The sequence below is a fragment of the Haemorhous mexicanus genome, chromosome 33, assembly GCF_027477595.1.
Source record: "Haemorhous mexicanus isolate bHaeMex1 chromosome 33, bHaeMex1.pri, whole genome shotgun sequence".
NCBI classification, from domain to species: domain Eukaryota; kingdom Metazoa; phylum Chordata; class Aves; order Passeriformes; family Fringillidae; genus Haemorhous; species Haemorhous mexicanus.
This window is the reverse complement of record NC_082373.1, coordinates 1,663,870-1,685,399: the sequence shown is the minus strand read 5'-3', so window position 1 is coordinate 1,685,399 and position 21,530 is coordinate 1,663,870. Positions and strand designations below refer to the sequence as shown.

The 21,530-nt window shown below is 63.3% G+C and overlaps 2 protein-coding genes across 4 annotated transcripts in view; both read right to left on the bottom strand.

Moving 5' to 3' along the window:
• The window catches only part of LOC132340764 (cyclic AMP-dependent transcription factor ATF-7), a 74,518-nt gene extending 57,069 nt beyond the window's left edge, over positions 1 to 17,449 (bottom strand). For 2 of the 3 annotated variants that reach the window (XM_059871838.1, XM_059871840.1), the window contains exons 1-2: positions 17,328 to 17,449; positions 50 to 108 (exon numbers count right to left, since the gene is read on the bottom strand). In XM_059871838.1, the coding sequence (XP_059727821.1) occupies positions 50 to 97 (48 nt within the window). In that variant the 5' untranslated portion in view covers positions 98 to 108; positions 17,328 to 17,449. Of the gene's footprint in view, positions 1 to 49; positions 109 to 3,252; positions 3,281 to 17,327 lie in introns of those variants that run through there. The other variant, XM_059871839.1, reaches the window with a different exon arrangement.
• A 597-nt stretch (positions 17,450 to 18,046) lies between these two features.
• ATP5MC2 (ATP synthase membrane subunit c locus 2) lies at positions 18,047 to 20,090 on the bottom strand. The gene is made up of 5 exons (XM_059871922.1): positions 20,021 to 20,090; positions 19,531 to 19,611; positions 19,145 to 19,219; positions 18,747 to 18,907; positions 18,047 to 18,228 (listed from the first exon to the last, which is right to left on the bottom strand). Exons 2-5 carry the CDS (start codon positions 19,567 to 19,569, stop codon positions 18,114 to 18,116), a joined length of 390 nt encoding a protein of 129 aa, XP_059727905.1. The 5' UTR covers positions 19,570 to 19,611; positions 20,021 to 20,090; the 3' UTR covers positions 18,047 to 18,113.
• Positions 20,091 to 21,530: the final 1,440 nt, after the last annotated feature.

Here is a 21,530-nt window from a genome sequence, read left to right as displayed (position 1 = left end):
CAGAGCCAAAGCAGCCAAAATCCCACGAGATCAGACCCCAGAGCCGTACCTGTCCGCAGCCCGGCGCGCTGCACACGAAGGGCCTGTCGTCACCCATCCTGCAGCAGCCTGGGGAGCAGAGAAGGGAGAGAAATCCTTAAACAGCCCTAAAAATCCCCAAAGCACCCGTGGGAGCTGCCCCTCTGCCGGGATGGAATTATTCCAGCCCGGGTTTAGGAGTTGGGAGGGACTGGGTGGGTTTTTACAGCTGGAAGGGAACGTGGAAAGGTGTGGGAGCTTCCCTGGGCTCCAGCATCACCCAGAGGTGTCACCTCCTGAGGTGGGGACAATGCCCAGCCCTGCTGAGGGACAGCAGCACAAACCCCCCAGCACGGCCCCACTGGTCCCCCCTCGGTGTTTACGGGGTCAGGGAACATCCTGGGACCCCCGGGGATCCTCAGAGCCAGCCCTGGCCCAGCCCAGGAATCCCCCCCCCACACAAACAAATCAGCAGGGACAGTGGCAATCCACAGAAAACAAAGTGTGAGCGAGCAGCCATCCAATAAATCCCCGGCCTCTCTCTGCACCGGTTATATTTTCAATGGGAGAGAACTAAAATTTGTCATTTAATTAATTAAGGGATTATAGGAGTGGTGCTCCGTTTTACAAGGCAATAATCGGGCTCCCCAGTGGGTAAACTACAAGGCTGATGGCAGGGGCAGTTTATCACGGATTACAGCCAAGGATAACAAAACACTCACTCCTATTATGCTACAAGTGAAGCTGTTCTCATTAATAAAAAATAAGAGTAAATAAAGTAAAACCCTCCCCCCAAGTCTCAAACTCGGTTCCCTCCTCTACCCACTGATATTTTTACAGCAGGATTTCACAAAGCTGCGATAAAGCAAACGCTGTCTCCTCGGGGGGCTGCTCTGGGGGGCTCCCAGCACCTCCTGCTCCGAGCTGGGCTGGGCTGGAATGCCAGCGAGGGACTGGGGGAGAAGGGTTTGCACTCGCAGCCCCGAGGGTTGGTATTTTTAGGAGCTGTGTGAGAAAAGAGCTCCAAGAATGTGGCAGGCAGAGCGGCAGGAGCTTCTGCTCCCCGGGAAAGGAATCAATGAGCTGCTGAAAATGAACAGAACTGGTGATTTTCTGCTGCAGGAGGTGAATTCCTCCCCCCAGCCACGGCAGCAAGACCCCAAGGCTGAGAGAGAGGAGCTGTGATCCCACACGGCAGGAGGCAGAGCCCGGTGCTGGGCTGGGGCTGGCTTTGGGGCTGGATTTATGGAGCCAAACTCAGGAATGGGGATAAATGTCCCTGTCACCGACAGCAATGGGGATAAATGTCCCTGTCACCGACAGCAATGGGGATAAATGTCCCTGTCACCAGTGGCACGGGCTGGCAGCCAAAGCCCTGCCAGGCCCAGGGGGAACAAAGGCACCCAAACATCAGGAACGGCCCCAGAAATCCCAAAAGTGACACAGGAGGTGGCAGAGCAGGGGACAGCTCTGGACAGCAGCAAGGACAAATCCTGCCCGGGCCTTGAGGTGACACCGGAACTCTGGATGGATCCAGCTGCTCCTGGCTGCCCCGGGAGGATCCCCCCGTTCCCAAGGCAGGATTTCATGGATCCTGGAGGATCCCCTCATTCCCAAAGCAGGATTTCATGGATCCCCCCATTCCCAAAGCAGGATTTAACTGATCCCCCCCATTCCCAAAGCAGGATTTAACTGATCCCCCCCATTCCCAAAGCAGGATCCAGCTGATGCCCCCTGTTCCCAAAGCAGGATCCAGCTGATCCTGGAGGATCCCCCCGTTCCCAAAGCAGGATTTAATGGATCCCCCCATTCCCAAAGCAGAATTTAACTGATCCTGGAGGATCCCCCCATTCCCAAAGCAGGATCCCCCTGCCCCAGGAGGATTTCCCCCGTTCCCAAAGTAGGATTTAATGGATCCCCCCATTCCCAAAGCAGGATCCATCTGATCCTGAAGGATCCCCCCATTCCCAAAGCAGGATCCATCTGATCCTGAAGAATCCCCCCATTCCCAAAGCAGGAATTAACCGATTCCCCCATTCCCAAAACAGGATCCAGCTGATCCTGAAGAATCCCCCTGTTCCCAGAGCAGGATTTAATGGATCCCCCCCATTCCCAGAGCAGGCTCCAGCTGATCCTGAAGGATCCCCCCATTCCCAAAGCAGGAATTAACCGATTCCCCCATTCCCAGAGCAGGCTCCAGCTGATCCTGGAGGATCCCCCTGTTCCCAGAGCAGGATTTAATGGATCCCCCCCGTTCCCAGAGCAGGCTCCAGCTGATCCTGGAGGATCCCCCTGTTCCCAGAGCAGGATTTGATGGATCCCCCCCCTTCCCAGAGCAGGCTCCAGCTGATCCTGGAGGATCCCCCTGTTCCCAGAGCAGGATTTAATGAATCCCCCCCGTTCCCAGAGCAGGCTCCAGCTGATCCTGGAGGATCCCCCTGTTCCCAGAGCAGGATTTAATGGATCCCCCCGTTCCCAGAGCAGGCTCCAGCCGCTCCGGGCTGCGCAGTGCACGCGTGGGCTCAGATTTATGTCACGTTTAGCCGGGATAAATTCCCTCCATAAATCCTGTCCTCGGGAAGAGGCCGAGGCAGGAGCTGATTGGGTGCTGGGAGCTCTCTCCCAGCAGCCCCGGGATGGCATGGCACTGCTGGGATGGGTTTGGTGTGCTCTGGGAAGGGGGGAAGGCACGGACAGGTTGGTCTGGGGGAGCTCCAGGGGGATTTTTTTCTCCCCCAGGATTTGGGATTTCTCCCCCAGGCTGGGGTGGGATCCCTGCCCTGCTGGCCCACACGGATCACCTGGGCTGGCTGGAAAGAGCCCCTTCCCAAAGGCCCCGGGGCTCTGCTTTCCCTCCAAGGTGCTCCCCACGCCCCTGGGCCCTGCAGGGGACAGGGGTGTGTGGGTGGGGACAGCCCGGTGGCACAGGCTCACACCCAGAGCTGGGCTGGCCTTGGCTCTGCCACCACAGCCATGCCACCCCAGCCTGCCCTCACAGGCCCAGGGATAGGGAAGCTCCCACGGGGCTGCTCCAGCTGTGTTAGAGAAGGAGCTGAGGCTGGGAGCCAGGATTTGGCAATCTGAGTCTCTTCTGACTTGCCAAAGTCGGGAGCAACTGGCCCCTGGGGTCTCCCAGGCTGCTGTGGCCAGCTGCTCCCTCAGCTGCAAACCACTCTGGGTTTCTGCAGCACCTGCAATCCCCACGAAAAACACCACAAAACAGCAAAAAATCACCTTTCCTTAAACCTCAGCGGGAAGACGGAAGGAACTGCCTGGACCTCAGCCCTGCTGAATGCTGGGCACGGAGCTGGGAAATGCTCTAAAAATAAGGTTCTATTGTTGTCCTGGCACGTGACCCAGCTGCGGGAATGCTGGTGCCCGACGCTCGCATCTGGGCACTGCAGGATGGGCAGGAATGCACTGGGAATGAGCTGGGATTGCACTGGGAATGAGCTGGGATTGCACTGGGAATGCACTGGGATTGTACTGGGAATGCACTGGGATTGTACTGGGATTGTACTGGGATTGCACTGGGAATGCACTGGGATTGTACTGGGAATGAGCTGGGATTGCACTGGGAATGAGCTGGGATTGTACTGGGAATGCACTGGGATTGTACTGGGATTGTACTGGGATTGCACCACTGGGATTGTACTGGGATTGCACTGGGAATGAGCTGGGATTGCACTGGGATTGTACTGGGATTGCACTGGGAATGAGCTGGGATTGTACTGGGATTGTACTGGGATTGCACCACTGGGAATGCACTGGGAATGAGCTGGGATTGCACTGGGATTGTACTGGGATTGTACTGGGAATGAGCTGGGATTGCACTGGGAATGAACTGGGAATGAGCTGGGATTGCACTGGGATTGTACTGGGATTGCACTGGGATTTGCACTGGGAATGCACTGGGATTGCACTGGGAATGAACTGGGATTGCACTGGGATTGTACTGGGATTGCACTGGGATTTGCACTGGGAATGCACTGGGATTGCACTGGGAATGAACTGGGATTGTACTGGGATTGCACTGGGAATGCACTGGGAATGAACTGGGATTGTACTGGGAATGCACTGGGAATGAACTGGGATTGGCACTGGGAATGGCACTGGGAATGGCACTGGGATTGGCACTGGGAATGGCACTGGGATTGGCACTGGGATTGGCACTGGGAATGGCACTGGGAATACAATGGAATTGCACTGGGAATACAACGGAATTGCACTGGGAATTGCACTGGGATTGCACTGGGAATTGCACTGGGATTGCACTGGGAATTGCATTGGGAATTGCACTGGGAATACAACGGAATTGCATTGGGAATACACTGGGATTGCACTGGGAATTGCACTGGGATTGCACTGGGAATTGCACTGGGATTGCACTGGGAATGCTGCAGGCCCCAAAAAGCACTCGGGGGGATGCAGACACTGTCCTGTGCCAGCAGGGATCCCTCTCACCAAGCTGTGATAAAGCAAATGCTTTATCCTCTCCAGGACAGATCCCTTTCACTAACAGATCCCTCTCAGCAGAGATCCCTTTTCCAGCTGGGATCTCTCTCCAGGACAGATCCCTTTCACTAACAGATCCCTCTCAGCAGAGATCCCTTTTCCAGCTGGGATCTCTCTCCAGGACAGATCCCTTTCACTAACAGATCCCTCTCCAGCAGAGATCCCTTTTCCAGCTGGGATCTCTCTCCAGGACAGATCCCTCTCCAGCACCCTCTCCTCTACCAGCCCCACCACAACTCTGGGTTATGCCTGTAAAAAACGAGGATAAACTTCACATTAATGTGACCACAAAATTAAAGCTGAGGGCTGCACCAACCGTGAACCAAACCCAGCAGGGCTGCGAGAGCCACCTCCTAAAAATAGGCTTGGCTTGAAGAGGCACAAAACCAGGCTGCTGGCACAGGCTGGGCCGGGAGGAGCTGCAGGAGAGAGGGGCTCTGCCCAGGGAAGGGGCAGGCAGGGCACACCGAGGAGGGCCAGGGGCTCCTGGAGCTGGGCAGGAGCAAGGCAAGGCTCCCATGGCTCCCTCAGCCCGTCCTCAGTAACTCCTGCCTGGGCTGAGCCCGTGCCCTGAGCTGCTGTGGAGAGCAGGAGGGGGAAAGAACGAGCAGGCACAAAGGCTGCATGCTTTTTGGGGCAGTTTGGGGATAAAACCCCATTTTGGGGCTGATTCTCAGAGCCCAGCTCAGTGGCCAGGCCAGCCCAGCTCGGTGAGGTTAATTCTGAGCCCAGTGAGTGCCAGGCCAGCCCAGTGAGTGCCAGGCCAGCCCAGCTCGGTGGGGTTAATTCTGAGCCCAGTGAGTGCCAGCCCAGCCCAGTGAGTGCCAGGCCAGCCCAGCTCGGCAGGGTTAATTCTGAGCCCAGTGAGTGCCAGGCCAGCCCAGCTTGGTGGGGTTAATTCTGAGCCCAGTGAGTGCCAGGCCAGCCCAGTGAGTGCCAGGCCAGACCAGCTCGGTGGGGTTAATTCTGAGCCCAGTGAGTGCCAGGCCAGCCCAGCTCGGTGGGGTTAATTCTGAGCCCAGTGAGTGCCAGGCCAGCCCAGCTCGGTGGGGTTAATTCTGAGCCCAGTGAGTGCCAGGCCAGCCCAGCTCGGTGGGGTTAATTCTGAGCCCAGTGAGTGCCAGGCCAGCCCAGCTCGGTGGGGTTAATTCTGAGCCCAGTGAGTGCCAGGCCAGCCCAGCTCGGTGGGGTTAACTCTTGGCCAGGCCAGCCCAGCTCCTCTGGGCTGCCCTGCCAGCCCGGGAGCCGTGCCAGGAGCACAAACAAACCCATTCAAACACAAACGGCGCTCCAGGCACCGGCCCAGCCCCGAGCACGGGCAGGGGGAGAGCAGGGAGAGCCACAATAAACGAGATTATTATGGATGGCTGCAGATCGGGGCTGGAGCAGCCTCTGGCCTCCAGGAGAACACACAAACCCCCAGTGCCAGCCCTGAACCGCTCTGGGGGAGCAGCAGGGAGGGGAGGCAGCCCTGACTGCCATTTCCAGCCCGGGAGAAGGAAGCACAGGGCCGTGTCCCCAGGCTGTGCCCCAGGCTGTGCCCCCAGGCTCTCCAGAACCTCCGAGGTTTCCCCTGAAAACTCAAGGAAGGAAGCAGAGTGCTCTGAGGCCGGTCAGGAAAGGCTCCCGTGGTTTTCCTGAGGGCAGTTGTGGCCAGCCCTGAGCTTCCTGAGCCTCGGGACGGGCTGGGGTCAGCAGGGACACAGCCCTGTCCTGGCCAGGGCTTACTGTCCCCGTCCCAATCCCCTCCCTGGGGGGGACTGTGAGCACTGTGATCCACTCTCACGTGAGGGAACAAGGAACAGCTTGAGCTCTTCCTTCAAAAAAACCAAGGGAAAAGCGGGATTGGGGTCCTACCTGCTTTGTGGAGCCAGGCTGGCACCTCAGCCTCATCCTCAACCTCATCCTCAGCCTCATCTCTGCTGATCCTTCCCCTCGGGGGCGATCCGGACCGGCCCAGGGCTGCTCCTGCCCCTCAGAATGATCAGGAGCTCCACACACCAGGTCAGGGCTGCTCCTGCCCCTCAGAACAATCTGCACACACCGGGCCAGGGCTGCTCCTGTCCCTCAGAACAATCTGCACACACCGGGCCAGGGCTGCTCCTGTCCCTCAGAACAATCTGCACACACCGGGCCCAGGGCTGCTCCTGTCCCTGCCCACACCGGGCCAGGGCTGCTCCCAGGGCTGCTCCTGTCCCTCAGAACGATCTGCACACACCTGGCTCAGGGCTGCTCCTGTCCCTGCACACACCTGGCTCAGGGCTGCTCCTGTCCCTGCACACACCGGGACAGGGCTGCTCCTGTCCCTCAGAACAATCTGCACACACCGGGCCCAGGGCTGCTCCTGTCCCTCAGAACGATCTGCACACACCGGGCCAGGGCTGCTCCTGTCCCTGCACACACCGGGCCCAGGGCTGCTCCTGCCCCTCAGAACGATCTGCACACACCGGGCCAGGGCTGCTCCTGTCCCTGCCCACACCGGGCCCAGGGCTGCTCCTGCCCCTCAGAACGATCTGCACACACCGGGCCAGGGCTGCTCCTGTCCCTGCCCACACCGGGCCCAGGGCTGCTCCTGCCCCTCAGAACGATCTGCACACACCGGGCCCAGGGCTGCTCCTGCCCCTCAGAACGATCTGCACACACCGGGCCAGGGCTGCTCCTGTCCCTCAGAACGATCTGCACACACCGGGCCAGGGTTGCTCCTGCCCCTGCCCACACCGGGCCAGGGCTGCTCCTGCCCCTCAGAACGATCTGCCCACACCGGGCCCAGGGCTGCTCCTGCCCCTCAGAACAATCTGCCCACACCGGGCCCAGGGCTGCTCCTGTCCCTCAGAACAATCTGCCCACACCGGGCCAGGGCTGCTCCTGCCCCTCAGAACAATCTGCCCACACCGGGCCCAGGGCTGCTCCTGCCCCTCAGAACAATCTGCCCACACCGGGCCCAGGGCTGCTCCTGTCCCTCAGAACAATCTGCACACACCGGGACAGGGCTGCTCCTGTCCCTCAGAACGATCTGCATACACCGGGCCAGGGCTGCTCCCAGGGCTGCTCCTGCCCCTCAGAACAATCTGCACACACCGGGACAGGGCTGCTCCTGCCCCTGCCCACACCGGGCCAGGGCTGCTCCTGCCCCTCAGAACAATCTGCCCACACCGGGCCAGGGCTGCTCCTGTCCCTCAGAACGATCTGCACACACCGGGCCCAGGGCTGCTCCTGCCCCTCAGAACAATCTGCACACACCGGGACAGGGCTGCTCCTGTCCCTCAGAATGATCTGCCCACACCGGGCCCAGGGCTGCTCCTGCCCCTCAGAACAATCTGCACACACCGGGCCCAGGGCTGCTCCTGTCCCTCAGAACGATCTCCACACACCGGGCCAGGGCTGCTCCCAGGGCTGCTCCTGTCCCTCAGAACGATCTGCACACACCGGGCCAGGGCTGCTCCTGTCCCTCAGAACGATCTGCACACACCGGGCACAGGGCTGCTCCCAGGGCTGCTCCTGCCCCTCAGAACGATCTGCACACACCGGGCCAGGGCTGCTCCTGCCCCTGCCCACACCGGGCCCAGGGCTGCTCCTGCCCCTCAGAACGATCTGCACACACCGGGCCAGGGCTGCTCCTGTCCCTGCCCACACCGGGCCCAGGGCTGCTCCTGTCCCTCAGAACGATCTGCACACACCGGGCCAGGGCTGCTCCTGCCCCTGCCCACACCGGGCCAGGGCTGCTCCTGTCCCTCAGAACAATCTGCACACACCGGGACAGGGCTGCTCCTGTCCCTGCCCACACCGGGCCCAGGGCTGCTCCTGTCCCTGCCCACACCGGGCACAGGGCTGCTCCTGCCCCTCAGAACGATCTGCACACACCAGGCCAGGGCTGCTTCCAGGGCTGCTCCTGTCCCTCAGAACGATCTGCATACACCGGGCCAGGGCTGCTCCTGCCCCTCAGAACAATCTGCACACACCGGGCCAGGGCTGCTCCTGTCCCTCAGAACAATCTGCACACACCGGGCCAGGGCTGCTCCTGCCCCTGCCCACACCGGGCCAGGGCTGCTCCTGCCCCTCAGAACAATCTGCACACACCGGGCCCAGGGCTGCTCCTGCCCCTCAGAACGATCTGCACACACCGGGCCAGGGCTGCTCCTGCCCCTCAGAACAATCTGCACACACCGGGCCCAGGGCTGCTCCTGTCCCTCAGAACGATCTCCACACACCGGGCCAGGGCTGCTCCCAGGGCTGCTCCTGTCCCTCAGAACGATCTGCACACACCGGGCCAGGGCTGCTCCTGTCCCTCAGAACGATCTGCACACACCGGGACAGGGCTGCTCCTGTCCCTCAGAATGATCTGCCCACACCGGGCCCAGGGCTGCTCCTGCCCCTCAGAACAATCTGCACACACCGGGCCCAGGGCTGCTCCTGTCCCTCAGAACGATCTCCACACACCGGGCCAGGGCTGCTCCCAGGGCTGCTCCTGTCCCTCAGAACGATCTGCACACACCGGGCCAGGGCTGCTCCTGTCCCTCAGAACGATCTGCACACACCGGGCACAGGGCTGCTCCCAGGGCTGCTCCTGCCCCTCAGAACGATCTGCACACACCGGGCCAGGGCTGCTCCTGCCCCTGCCCACACCGGGCCCAGGGCTGCTCCTGCCCCTCAGAACGATCTGCACACACCGGGCCAGGGCTGCTCCTGTCCCTGCCCACACCGGGCCCAGGGCTGCTCCTGTCCCTCAGAACGATCTGCACACACCGGGCCAGGGCTGCTCCTGCCCCTGCCCACACCGGGCCAGGGCTGCTCCTGTCCCTCAGAACAATCTGCACACACCGGGACAGGGCTGCTCCTGTCCCTGCCCACACCGGGCCCAGGGCTGCTCCTGTCCCTGCCCACACCGGGCACAGGGCTGCTCCTGCCCCTCAGAACGATCTGCACACACCAGGCCAGGGCTGCTTCCAGGGCTGCTCCTGTCCCTCAGAACGATCTGCATACACCGGGCCAGGGCTGCTCCTGCCCCTCAGAACAATCTGCACACACCGGGCCAGGGCTGCTCCTGTCCCTCAGAACAATCTGCACACACCGGGCCAGGGCTGCTCCTGCCCCTGCCCACACCGGGCCAGGGCTGCTCCTGCCCCTCAGAACAATCTGCACACACCGGGCCCAGGGCTGCTCCTGCCCCTCAGAACGATCTGCACACACCGGGCCAGGGCTGCTCCTGTCCCTCAGAACAATCTGCACACACCGGGCCCAGGGCTGCTCCTGCCCCTCAGAACAATCTGCACACACCGGGCCAGGGCTGCTCCTGTCCCTCAGAACGATCTGCACACACCGGGCCAGGGCTGCTCCTGTCCCTCAGAACAATCTGCACACACCGGGCCCAGGGCTGCTCCTGCCCCTCAGAACGACCTGCACACACCGGGCCAGGGCTGCTCCTGCCCCTGCCCACACCGGGCACAGGGCTGCTCCTGTCCCTCAGAACGATCTGCATACACCGGGACAGGGCTGCTCCTGTCCCTCAGAACGATCTGCCCACACCGGGCCAGGGCTGCTCCCAGGGCTGCTCCTGTCCCTCAGAACAATCTGCACACACCGGGCCCAGGGCTGCTCCTGTCCCTGCCCACACCGGGCCAGGGCTGCTCCTGTCCCTCAGAACAATCTGCCCACACCGGGCCCAGGGCTGCTCCTGCCCCTCAGAACAATCTGCACACACCGGGCCAGGGCTGCTCCTGTCCCTGCCCACACCGGGCCAGGGCTGCTCCTGCCCCTCAGAACGATCTGCACACACCGGGCCCAGGGCTGCTCCTGCCCCTGCCCACACCGGGCCATGGCTGCTCCTGCCCCTCGGGGTGCCCGGAGCTCTCCCTGCCTCTCCCCGCCCGGATCCACCCATGGAAATTGCGAAAGACTTTCAGTTTTGCAGGGAGAGGCCCCCCCAGGGCGGCTCTTGGGCCCAAACTCCGACTCTCAAGTTATTTTGGGGTGTGAGGGAAGGAGGGAGAGTGTTTGCTTTGTAACCAAAAAGCTGCGAGAGCTTACAATTGTCGTGTGGGAAAGGAGGCCAAGAGCCCGGGCTATAAAACCTGCTCTGGAGGCACAACACCCTCACGCTTCGTGGGCTTGACAAAGCAAAGCAAACCCAACTGTATAAACTGGAATATTGGCAGGGAATTCGCTGGAAACAAATCCCCCCCAGCCACAGGGTGTTTAAGGAGAAACCTCAGCCAAGTTCCAGCAGCTCCCTTGGGCTGGGCCTTTCTGGGTGTTCGGGCTTGGAGAGGATCCCCAAAAAGCCAAAACCTCATTGCCCCAGGGTGTCGGAGACGTGCAAACCCTCATTTGTTGCTGGGAAGTGCCTTAGAGCAGCCTTGGGGTGGCTCATTCCTGTCCGAGCCTCTCACCTGGGCCCTCAGGTGAGCCCACAGTGGGTCCCAGAGCTCTCCAGGAGCAGAGGGGCTGCAGAGGGTCCAGTACTGGGAAGGGACAGGGGCATTGTCACCGTCCTGTCATTGCAAAGCAAAGTCCGACACAGACCCCGGCCTCAGCCAGAGCACCTGGACAGGACTGGCAGTGTCTGGGCCCTGTTTGGTGGCAGTTGGTGGCTCTGGGACCTCTGGAGACAAAGGGAAGCCCCTGAGGGCAGAGCAGCCTCCAGAGCTCCGAGTGGCCCCGATCAGCTCTGAGCCACCTCTGGGAGCTCCGAGCCACCTCTGGGAGCTCCAAGTGGCCTCCAGGAGCTCCAAGCCACCTCCAGGAGCTCTGAGTGTCCCACAGGAGCTCCCAGAGGTGGCTCAGAGCTCATCGGGGCCACTCGGACCTCTGGAGACAAAGGGAAGCCCCTGAGGGCAGAGCAGCCTCCAGAGCTCTGAGTGTCCCACAGGAGCTCCGAGCCTTCTCCAGGAGCTCCGAGCCTCCTCCAGGAGCTCCGAGCCTCCTCCGGGATATCTGAGTGTCCCCCCGGGAGCTCCAAGTCACCACCAGGAGCTCTGAGTGTCCCCCAGGAGCTTTTAGCCACCTCTGGGAGCTCTAAGCCACATCCAGGAGCTCTGAGCCACCTCCAGGAGCTCCGAGCCACCTCCGGGAGATCTGAGTGTCCCCCAAGAGCTCTGAGCCACCTCTGGGAGCTCCGAGCCACCTCTGGGAGCTCTGAGTGTCCCCCAGGAGCTTTGAGCCACCTCTGGGAGCTCCGAGCCACCTCTGGGAGCTCCGAGTGTCCCCCAAGAGCTCTGAGCCACCTCTGGGAGCTCCGAGTGTCCCCCAAGAGCTCCGAGCCACCTCTGGAAGCTCCGAGCCACCTCCGGGAGCTCCAGGTGTCCCCCAGGAGCTTTGAGCCACCTCTGGGAGCTCTGAGCCACCTCCAGGAGCTCCGAGTGTCCCCCAAGAGCTCTGAGCCACCTCTGGAAGCTCCGAGCCACCTCTGGGAGCACCGAGCCACCTCCGGGAGCTCCAGGTGTCCTCCAGGAGCTTTGAGCCACCTCTGGGAGCTCCGAGCCACCTCTGGGAACTCCCAGCCCTGTTAGACCCAGAGCTCCGGCTGCCCCCAGGGCACGACCTGTGCCTGACCCCGGCACAAAGCACAGCCCGAAGCCCAAATTGCTCCAGGAGAATCTTTCCTCCTCCCAGAGCAGCGATTTCCCGGGCAGGATCCGGGGTGGCCTCGGCGCCGGGGCGATCCATCTCGGCTGCGCTGAGATCTACGGCAGCGCAGGGAAATAATTCAGCTTTAGGGGAGGAAGGGAAGGCCTCGGAGAGCCACTGCTCCTCGCCCGGCCCGGTAATTACACCAAAGCCGCGGCGGCCTCGGAGAGAGCAGTATTTTACCTCGGAAATGCCTGAGTGACCCAGAAACTGGAGTCCCATTTCCTGAAATTATTTCACCACTTCAGAGCCCTTGTTTCAATGAAAGCTGCTGCAAACGAGGCATGAGAGCCCTGAGCTGAGCTGGAACATATTTTCCCTGCCGGTTTGAAGGGAAGAGCAAAGTCAGGGCTGTGAGGAGCGGGAGAGCCTGGGGTGAGAACGAGCACCTCGATAAAAACCTTGCCTGTGAACCAAAATAACGGAGCCAGGGCAGACAGGGAGCCCCCACAGTGACATGCAAACATTCTGTCCCACCTGTTATTATCCCATCCCTCCTGGGCACTTCCCTCTATTCAGCTTTTGGAGGCTTTTAGGGGGCCACTGTTTGATGCACGAGCCCTAAAAAATCTGAGGGGAGAGAGAAAAGCTCGAGGCAGAAAGGATTGCAGAAAGGGGTCTGCAGAAAGCCCAGTCACTGCAGCCAGGGCTTGAGCTGTGCTTTGGTGGGCAGCAAAGCCCCCGTTCCCCCACAGGAGTTCTCAGAACTCCAAGTGAAGTTTTATGGGATGGAGCACCGGTACCCTAAAAGGGTCCTGCAGGTTTTGGGAACAGGGAGATGCCAAAAAATAGGGAAAATAAAGGAAAGATGAGGGACAAGCCCAGGGAGGGGGAGCATCCCTTGGGAATTCTTCACCACCTCCAAGCTTTCCTCCCTGGCTGCAGCACAGCTCGGTGCTGAACAAGGGGGGAAGAGCAGTTTGGGAAATCTGGCCTCGATCCGCAGTGCCAGGAATGGGAATAGAAAAAAAAAGAAGGGGAAAAAAAAAAAAAGAAGGCCCCAAGAAAGTCCGAGGATAAATAAATCCAAACAGAGGCGCAGCAGCATCACGTGGGACGCAGCAGAAAACGAGTCCAAAGCCAAAAGTAAGGCAGAGCTCCTTCCCTGACACACAGAGCCACGCTGTGGGCACGGGGCCTGGCCCGGGGAGCCCGAGCAGCCCCAGAGCAGCCCCAGCACAGCCCCAGCCCTGGAGCAGCCCCAGCCCTTCCAGCCCCAGCCCCGAGCAGCCCCAGAGCAGCCCCAGCCCTGGAGCAGCCCCAAAGCAGTCCCAGCCCTTCCAGCCCCAGCCCGGAGCAGCCCCAGCCCAGGATGCTGCGAGCAGCTCCCAGGGTTACTCCCCAGGACATTCCCCTCCTCAGGACAACCACTGAAGCTCAGCCCGACCCCACCCGCAGCCCTGGCCGTCCCCCACCCTCGCTGGTGCTTCCTCTCTCCAAGTTCCCCATTTCTTAACACCAGGGGGATTCCCATCCCAAAAACCCCTGGAATCCACCCTCCGGCCCGGCTCACGGGGATTTCGGAATAAATGGGAATAAAGACACGAATCAGGAGCTGGAATTGTGTTTTAGCCACATCTTTGACTTTGCCGTGTCCCTCCAGGGATCCCACGGCACTGCCAGACCTGCCCAGGTGGGCTCAGCGCCTCTGGGAGCACCTGGCACCTGCAGCTGAACCCCAGCACAGCGCGGGGACCTGCTGGGAAACGGGGAGAGCCCTGGGGAATAAGGAACCTCGAGAAAGCAGAAATAAAACAGAAACGCACGTCAGAGACCAGCCCCGGGCAGAGCGAAAGAGGAATCTCGAGAGGGAGGTCTGGCATTCCCAAAGTTTGTGTGCAGCCTTTTCCTGCTCCTGCTCCGAGATCCCCGGGCTCTGAGCACAGCCCAGGGATGCAGGAAAACACGGATGAATCCCGGGAAAAGGCTGAAATTCCTGGTGGACACAACCCAGCGGGGAAGTGCCCAGTGTCCCACAGCTCAGGACCACCAGGGCACCCAAAACCAGCCGGGTTTCCACAGGAAAAGGGCTGGGTTTGGGTTCCCAAAGCAGGCAGGCCTGTGGGAGAGCGACTGCCCGCTGCAACCCCAACCAAGCCAGAGCAGAGGGACCAAAACCCTTCCCTGAGCAGTGCTGAGCCCTCCGGGGACACGGCAGGGCTGGGACCCCCCCTCAGGGAGCAGGGGTGGGACCCTGCCCCAAGGACCCTGCCGCTCTGAGCCCCCTGCCCACCCTGCCCACTGCAGCTGCTCCTGGGCTCTGCTGGGACCCCCAGCACAGAACCCCCCAGCCCAGTGGGCTCCTCTCCAGAGCTGTTTTGGGGACAGCTCCTCGGGAAGCATTCTGCTCAGAGCCGGAGCACCCCTCGGGACCACCCCCACGGGGATAAATGGGAATTATTCCTACAGTCCACACGGATAACCCGGAATGCTCAGAGGGACCCGGACAGGGACGGAGGGGACACCTCCGAAGGGACGGCGGGGCAGTGAGGAAAGAGTGGCAAAGAAAGGGGCAGGACGGGGAGAGAGGAGCAGGAACGAGCAGTGTGTGCGTGCTCACACCTGAGCAGGGCGTGTGTGTGTGTGCTCACACCTGAGCAGGGTGTGTGTGTGCGTGCTCACACCTGAGCAGGGTGTGTGTGTGCATGCTCACACCTGAGCAGGGGGTGTGTGTGCGTGCTCACACCTGAGCAGGGCGTGTGTGCGTGCTCACACCTGAGCAGGGGGTGTGTGTGTGCTCACACCTGAGCAGGGGGTGTGTGTGCGTGCTCACACCTGAGCAGGGGGTGTGTGTGTGCTCACACCTGAGCAGGGTGTGTGTGTGTGTGTGTGTGTGTGTGTGTGTGTGTGTGTGCTCACACCTGAGCAGGGGGTGTGTGCGTGCTCACACCTGAGCAGGGGGTGTGTGTGTGCTCACACCTGAGCAGGGGGTGTGTGTGTGTGTGCTCACACCTGAGCAGGGGGTGTGTGTGTGTGCTCACACCTGAGCAGGGGGTGTGCGTGCTCACACCTGAGCAGGGGGTGTGTGTGCTCACACCTGAGCAGGGCGTGTGTGTGCGTGCGTGCTAACACCTGAGCAGGGTGTGTGTGCAGGACTCACACCTGAGCAGGGCGTGTGCGTGCTCACACCTGAGCAGGGGGTGTGTGTGTGCTCACACCTGAGCAGGGCGTGTGCGTGCTCACACCTGAGCAGGGGGTGTGTGCGTGCTCACACCTGAGCAGGGGGTGTGTGTGTGTGTGTGTGTGCTCACACCTGAGCAGTGTGTGTGTGTGCTCACACCTGAGCAGCGTGTGTGTGTGTGCTCACACCTGAGCAGGGGGTGTGTGAGTGTGCTCACACCTGAGCAGGGGGTGTGTGTGTGTGCTCACACCTGAGCAGGGGGTGTGCGTGCTCACACCTGAGCAGGGTGTGTGTGTGTGCTCACACCTGAGCAGGGCGTGTGCGTGCTCACACCTGAGCAGGGGGTGTGTGCGTGCTCACACCTGAGCAGGGGGTGTGTGTGTGTGTGTGTGTGCTCACACCTGAGCAGTGTGTGTGTGTGCTCACACCTGAGCAGCGTGTGTGTGTGTGCTCACACCTGAGCAGGGGGTGTGTGAGTGTGCTCACACCTGAGCAGGGGGTGTGTGTGTGTGCTCACACCTGAGCAGGGGGTGTGTGTGCGTGCTCACACCTGAGCAGGGTGTGTGTGCAGGACTCACACCTGAGCAGGGTGTGTGTGTGCGTGCTCACACCTGAGCAGGGCGTGTGTGTGCGTGCTCACACCTGAGCAGGGTGTGTGCGTGCTCACACCTGAGCAGGGCGTGTGTATGCTCACACCTGAGCAGGGTGTGTGTGTGCTCACACCTGAGCAGGGGGGTGTGTGCTCACACCTGAGCAGGGGGTGTGTGTGTGCTCACACCTGAGCAGGGGGTGTGTGCAGGACTCACACCTGAGCAGGCGGTGTGTGCGTGCTCACACCTGAGCAGGGGGTGTGTGTCTGCTCACACCTGAGCAGGGTGTGTGTGTGTGCTCACACCTGAGCAGGGCGTGTGCGTGCTCACACCTGAGCAGGGCGTGTGTGTGTGTGCTCACACCTGAGCAGGGGGTGTGTGTGTGCTCACACCTGAGCAGGGGGTGTGTGTGTGTGCTCACACCTGAGCAGGGGGTGTGTGTGCGTGCTCACACCTGAGCAGGGGGTGTGTGTGCGTGCTCACACCTGAGCAGGGGGTGTGTGTGCTCACACCTGAGCAGGGGGTGTGTGTGTGTGCGCTCACACCTGAGCCAGGCACTCCCTGCCCTCTCCCACCTGCCAGGGAAGGTGCAGGTGAGCCCTGCTGCCCCCAGCCCTCAATTCCCCTGATGGAGAACAAGCTCCTTAAACTCCAAATCCTGATGTGTGCCCCTTCTGCTTCTCTCTTCCCCAGTGCCCGGGCAGGCACCGACCCCCAGCTCCTCAAACGCTGCCCAGGGGCTCCTGCAGCCCCTCCCCATCCCCGCGAGGATGGACCCCTGGATCCCCCTGGATCCCCCTGGATCCCCTGACAGCCCCTCCACATCACCCTGAGCCTCCAGCAGATCTGGGGGTGCAGACCCTTCCCCACCGCAGAGCACCAAGTCCAGCTTTGGGGTCCCCCAACCCGGGGCTCCCCTCAGCCCTGAGCCCCCTCTCCATTTCTGGGGCTCCCCTCAGCCCTGAGCCCCCCTCCCCATTCCGGGGCTCCCCTCAGCCCTGAGCCCCTCCAGCCCCACTCCAGGGCTCCCCTCAGCCCTGACCCCCCCCAGCCCCATTCCAGGGCTCCCCTCAGCCCTGACCCCCCCCAGCCCCATTCCAGGGATCCCCTCCGCCCCCTCCCCATTCCGGGGCTCCCCCCGGCACCGCCCGGGCCCCTCGCTGCTCCTCGGCCACGCCTCAGGGGCGGAGCTTGGCCGCATAGCGGCACCCCCCTCGCCCGCCATTGGCCACCGCGCCCGCCGCTCAGGGGCGGCGCGCGATGCGATTGGCCGCGGCTCGGTGTCACTCAACGCGGGGGCGGGGCGGGCGGAGCCGCCGCCGCACGAAAACTCGAGGAGAGTTGTGGGGGGAGGGGCCGGCCGGGGTTCCCACCGCCCCCGGAGCTGCCCCGCCGCCGCCGCCGCCGCCGCGGAACCGCTCAGGGCGGCCCCGCTCCCGCCGTGCGGGCGCCGCCGTTACCTGAGGGAGCCGGGCCGGGTCCTCACGCTGGCGCCGCTCGCGCTGGGGCTCCCGCGCCCCCCCCGCCCCGCGCGCCAGGCTCTCGCGAGACCAGCGGGGAGGTAACGGCGCGGCGGCCAATGGGACGCGCCGGGGGCGGGGTCTCGGCGGTGAAGGGGCGTGGCTCCTACACACAGTGGGCGTGACCACCAATAGACCCCGCCCGCGAGGCCCCGCAGGGATCGTGACACGTGGGGAGAGGGGACACCCCCGGACAGACCGGGACAGCCCTGGGATAGACCGGGACACCCCCGGGATAGACCAGGACAATCCGGGACACCCTTGGGTTACGGCCGGGACAGCCCGGGACACCCCCGGGACACCCCCGGGACAGCCACGGGATACAACCGGGACAGCCTCGGGACAGCCCCGGGACAGGCCGGGACACCGCCGGGGTATATGGCCGGGCTCGGGCCTCTGGCACACCCCAAGGCCAGACACGGCTGGCATTGTCCCCTCCGTACCGGTCACACCCTGCTGCCCACTCCAGCCCCGGTGTCCCTCAGGTGACAGCCGGGGTGGCAGCCCAGGAGCTCCCGGGGATCAGCGATGTCCCCGTCCCCTTGGGGGGCTCAGCCCAGAGGGGACCCCGCCACCTCCCCGGGGTGACCCTACGGGGACAAACCCAGCTGCAGACAGGTGACACTGGCCAGGGCCACCAAGGAGACACGAGCAGCTCAGACTGTCACCGAACCGTCTTTATTCCTGTCTGTCCCCGCTCTGGCTCCTCGCTGTCACCGCCCGCCGTCACATGGCGAAGAGGATGAGGAAGGCCACCATGAGGCAGAAGAGCCCCATGGCCTCGGACAGGGCGAAGCCCAGGATGGCGTAGGAGAAGAGCTGCTGCTTCAGGGACGGGTTCCTGGGGGGCACAGCCACCTTGGTCCCTGTCCCCCCACAGTCCCATGTCCCCCCTAGAGCCCCTGTCCTCTCCCAGAATCCCTGTCCCTCCCTGTCCCCTCCCAGAGCCTCCTGTCCCCATAGAGCCCCCTGTCCCTTCAAAGCCCCCGGTCCCCCACCGTCCCCTCAGACCCCCTGTCCCTCCCTGTCCCATCGTCCCCCTTGTCCCCCATAGGTCCCTGTCCCTCCCTGTCCTCTCCCAGAGCCTCCTGTCCCCCTAGAGGCCCCTGTCCCTTCAAAGCTCCCTGTCCCCCACTGTCCCCCCAGACCCCCTGTCCCTCCCTATCCCATCATCCCCCCTGTCCCCCATAGGCCCCTGTCCCTCTCCCCTGTCCCTGTCCCCCTATCCCTCCCTGTCCCCTGTGGCCTGTCCTTGTCCCCTGTCCCCCTCTGTCCCTATCCCCCTATCCCTCCCTGTCCCCCCCGTCCCCCCCTATTCCCCACCTGTCCCATCCCTGTCCCCATCCCCGTCCAGCCCACCTGGCGTAGCCGATGATGAGGCTCCCGAACACGGTGCCGATCCCCGCCCCCGAGCCCGCCACCCCCACGGTGGCGGCGCCGGCCCCGATGAACTTGGCGGCCGTGTCGATGTCCCGGAGGGCAGCGCCCGTCCGCAGGGCCCGGGGGGCGCCCGGCCGCACCTGGGGGTGGGTGGGGGGGTCACCTCGGTGTCCCCTGGGGGCCCGGTCACTGCCCAAGGTCACTGACCCCAGCGGGGCTCGGACACTGCCCAGGACACTGACCCCAGGGGTCACGGTCACTCCCAGGACCCTGACCCCAGGGGTCACTCCCAGGGTCACTGTCCCCAGGGGTCACGGTCACTCCCAGGGTCACTGACTCCAGGGGTCACTCCCAGGACCCCAGCCCAGGTGCGTTACCTGCTCCGGCCACGCCTCGGGGCCGCTCAGCGCCGGCAGGGGCTGCCCCAGCAGAGCCCGCGGGCTCCTCCTCACCTGCAGGGCACACATCGAGCTCACCTGGGGACACCCGCCCTGGGGACACCAGGGGGACACTGCCCTGTGCTCCCCCAGAACCACCCGTGTCACCCCCAGGGCCACCCCCAGCCCAGCCCGGTGGCACTGCCAGCGCTGTCCCCTCCAGGTGAGCGGTGACCCGCGGCTGGGCAGGGCTCTGTCACCGAGCCCTGTCACCGCTCCCCTTCCCGCCCGCCCAGAGTGTCCCCGAAGGTCACACGGCACCCCCAGCCCGTCCCGAGGGGACAGGGGACAGGGACAGGGACGGGGACGGGGCTGGCACTACTCACAAGAGCAGGAGCCGAGATGAACCTGGCACAGGTGAGCATGGCGAGGACGGAGGGACACGGGGACACGGCCAAGGGACACGGCTGAGGGGACACAGGGGACATGGCTGAGGGACACGGTGGGACACAGGGGACACGGGTGGGACACAGGGGACACGGGTGGGACACGGGCACCCGGCGTGAGGAGCTGAGGCAAGGGGCATGAGGCCCCACGGGTGACCCCGGCTCTGGGGGTCACAGAGGGGACATGGGCACACACGGGAGGGGCAGGGCGTGTCGCTGTCACCCAGGTGTCCCCTGCGGGCAGTGGCACTCTGGGGACAGGACGGAGGTGCCGCTGCAGGTGTGACCCGCGGTGGGGGAGCGGAGCTCCCGAGGCCCCGGGCCGAGAGGGGCCCCGGGGGTGTGGGGCACGGCCTGGGGGGCTCTCGGTGCCCCCGGAGCTCTCGGTGTCCCCCCCGGCTCTGTCCCCCCGCTCTGTCCCCGCTCTCACCGGGCTCCGCCGGGCAGGTCGCGGCCGCTCCGGGTGCGCATGCGCCGCCGGGGAGGGGGCGTGGCCGCGCGCGGCGCCCCCTGCCGGACGGGAGGACTCGGAGCTGCGCGGGGGCGGGGCCTGGGCCGTGGTGGGCGGGGCCACGCCGCGCGCGCCCTCTGGCGGGAAAAGGTGCGCGCACCTGGGGCGACCACGTGACGCGTGAGAGCGGGGTGGGGGGGGCACCTGTGTGTGGGTGTGCGACACCGTGTCCCCACCGTGTCCCCACCGTGCCCCCGGGAGTGCAGGGAGGGCACAGTGTCACCCCCAGGGGCGGTGTCCCCCTCCAGGGCTATGTCCCTCCCCCCCAGATGGTGCGGACCCCCCCCTTGGGGACACTGTCACCTCCCCTTGGGGACACTGCCACCCCCAGTGCTGTGTCCTCCCTATTGGGGACACTGTCACCCCCCCCACTTGGGGACACTGCCACCCCCCAGGTGCTGTCATCCCCCTGTCCTGTGTCACCCCCCCCCCTTGGGGCTTGGGGACACTGTCACCCCCCAGGTGCTGTCACCCCCCCTTGGGGACACTGCCACCCTCAGTGCTGTGTCCTCCCTATTGGGGACACTGTCACCCCCCGCCTTGGGGACACTGCCACCCCCCAGGTGCTGTCACCCCCCCCTTGGGGACACTGCCACCCCCCCCGGCCGCGGCTGTCTGGCGGCGCTGCTGCCGTCACGGCCATTAATTAAAGCCGGGCGATAATTAACGGCCATTAACGGGAAATCAATGCCGAGGAGCCGGGACTGGGGGGGCTCCGGCTCCGGCAGGGGGGACCCCAAAGCCCGCGGCTCCCGGGGGGGACACGGGTGACAGGCGACATCAGCACCGGGGGGGGGGGGGACAGCGAGGGGGGAGCCGCGGGGTTTGGGGGAATTTCGGGGGATTTGGGGTCGGGGGGGGCGGCAGAGCCGGGCTGTGAAAATGGCCCCAAACGGCCCCAAAAAGGAGCCAGAACTCCTGGGAATGGGGGTCTGATCCCAAAATGGGGGGGTCTGATCCCAATAATGGGGGTCTGATCCCAGAATGGGGGGTCTGATCCCAAAATGGGGGTCTGATCCCAAAATGGGGGTCTGATCCCAAAATGGGGGGGTCTGATCCCAATAATGGGGGTCTGATCCCAAAATGGGGGTTCTGATCCCAAAAAGGGGGGTCTGATCCCAAAATGGGGGGGGGTCTGATCCCAGAATGGGGGTCTGATCCCAAAATGGGGGGTCTGATCCCAGAATGGGGTGGGGTCTGATCCCAAAATGGGGGTCTGATCCCAAAATGGGGGTCTGGTCCCAAAATGGGGGGTCTGATCCCAGAATGGTGGGTCTGATCCCAGAATGGGGGTCTGGTCCCAAAATGGGGGGGGTCTGATCCAAATAATGGGGGTCTGATCCCAATAATGGGGGTCTGATCCCAATAATGGGGGTCTGATCCCAAAATGGGGGGTCTGATCCCAAGATGGGAGTCTGATCCCAATAAT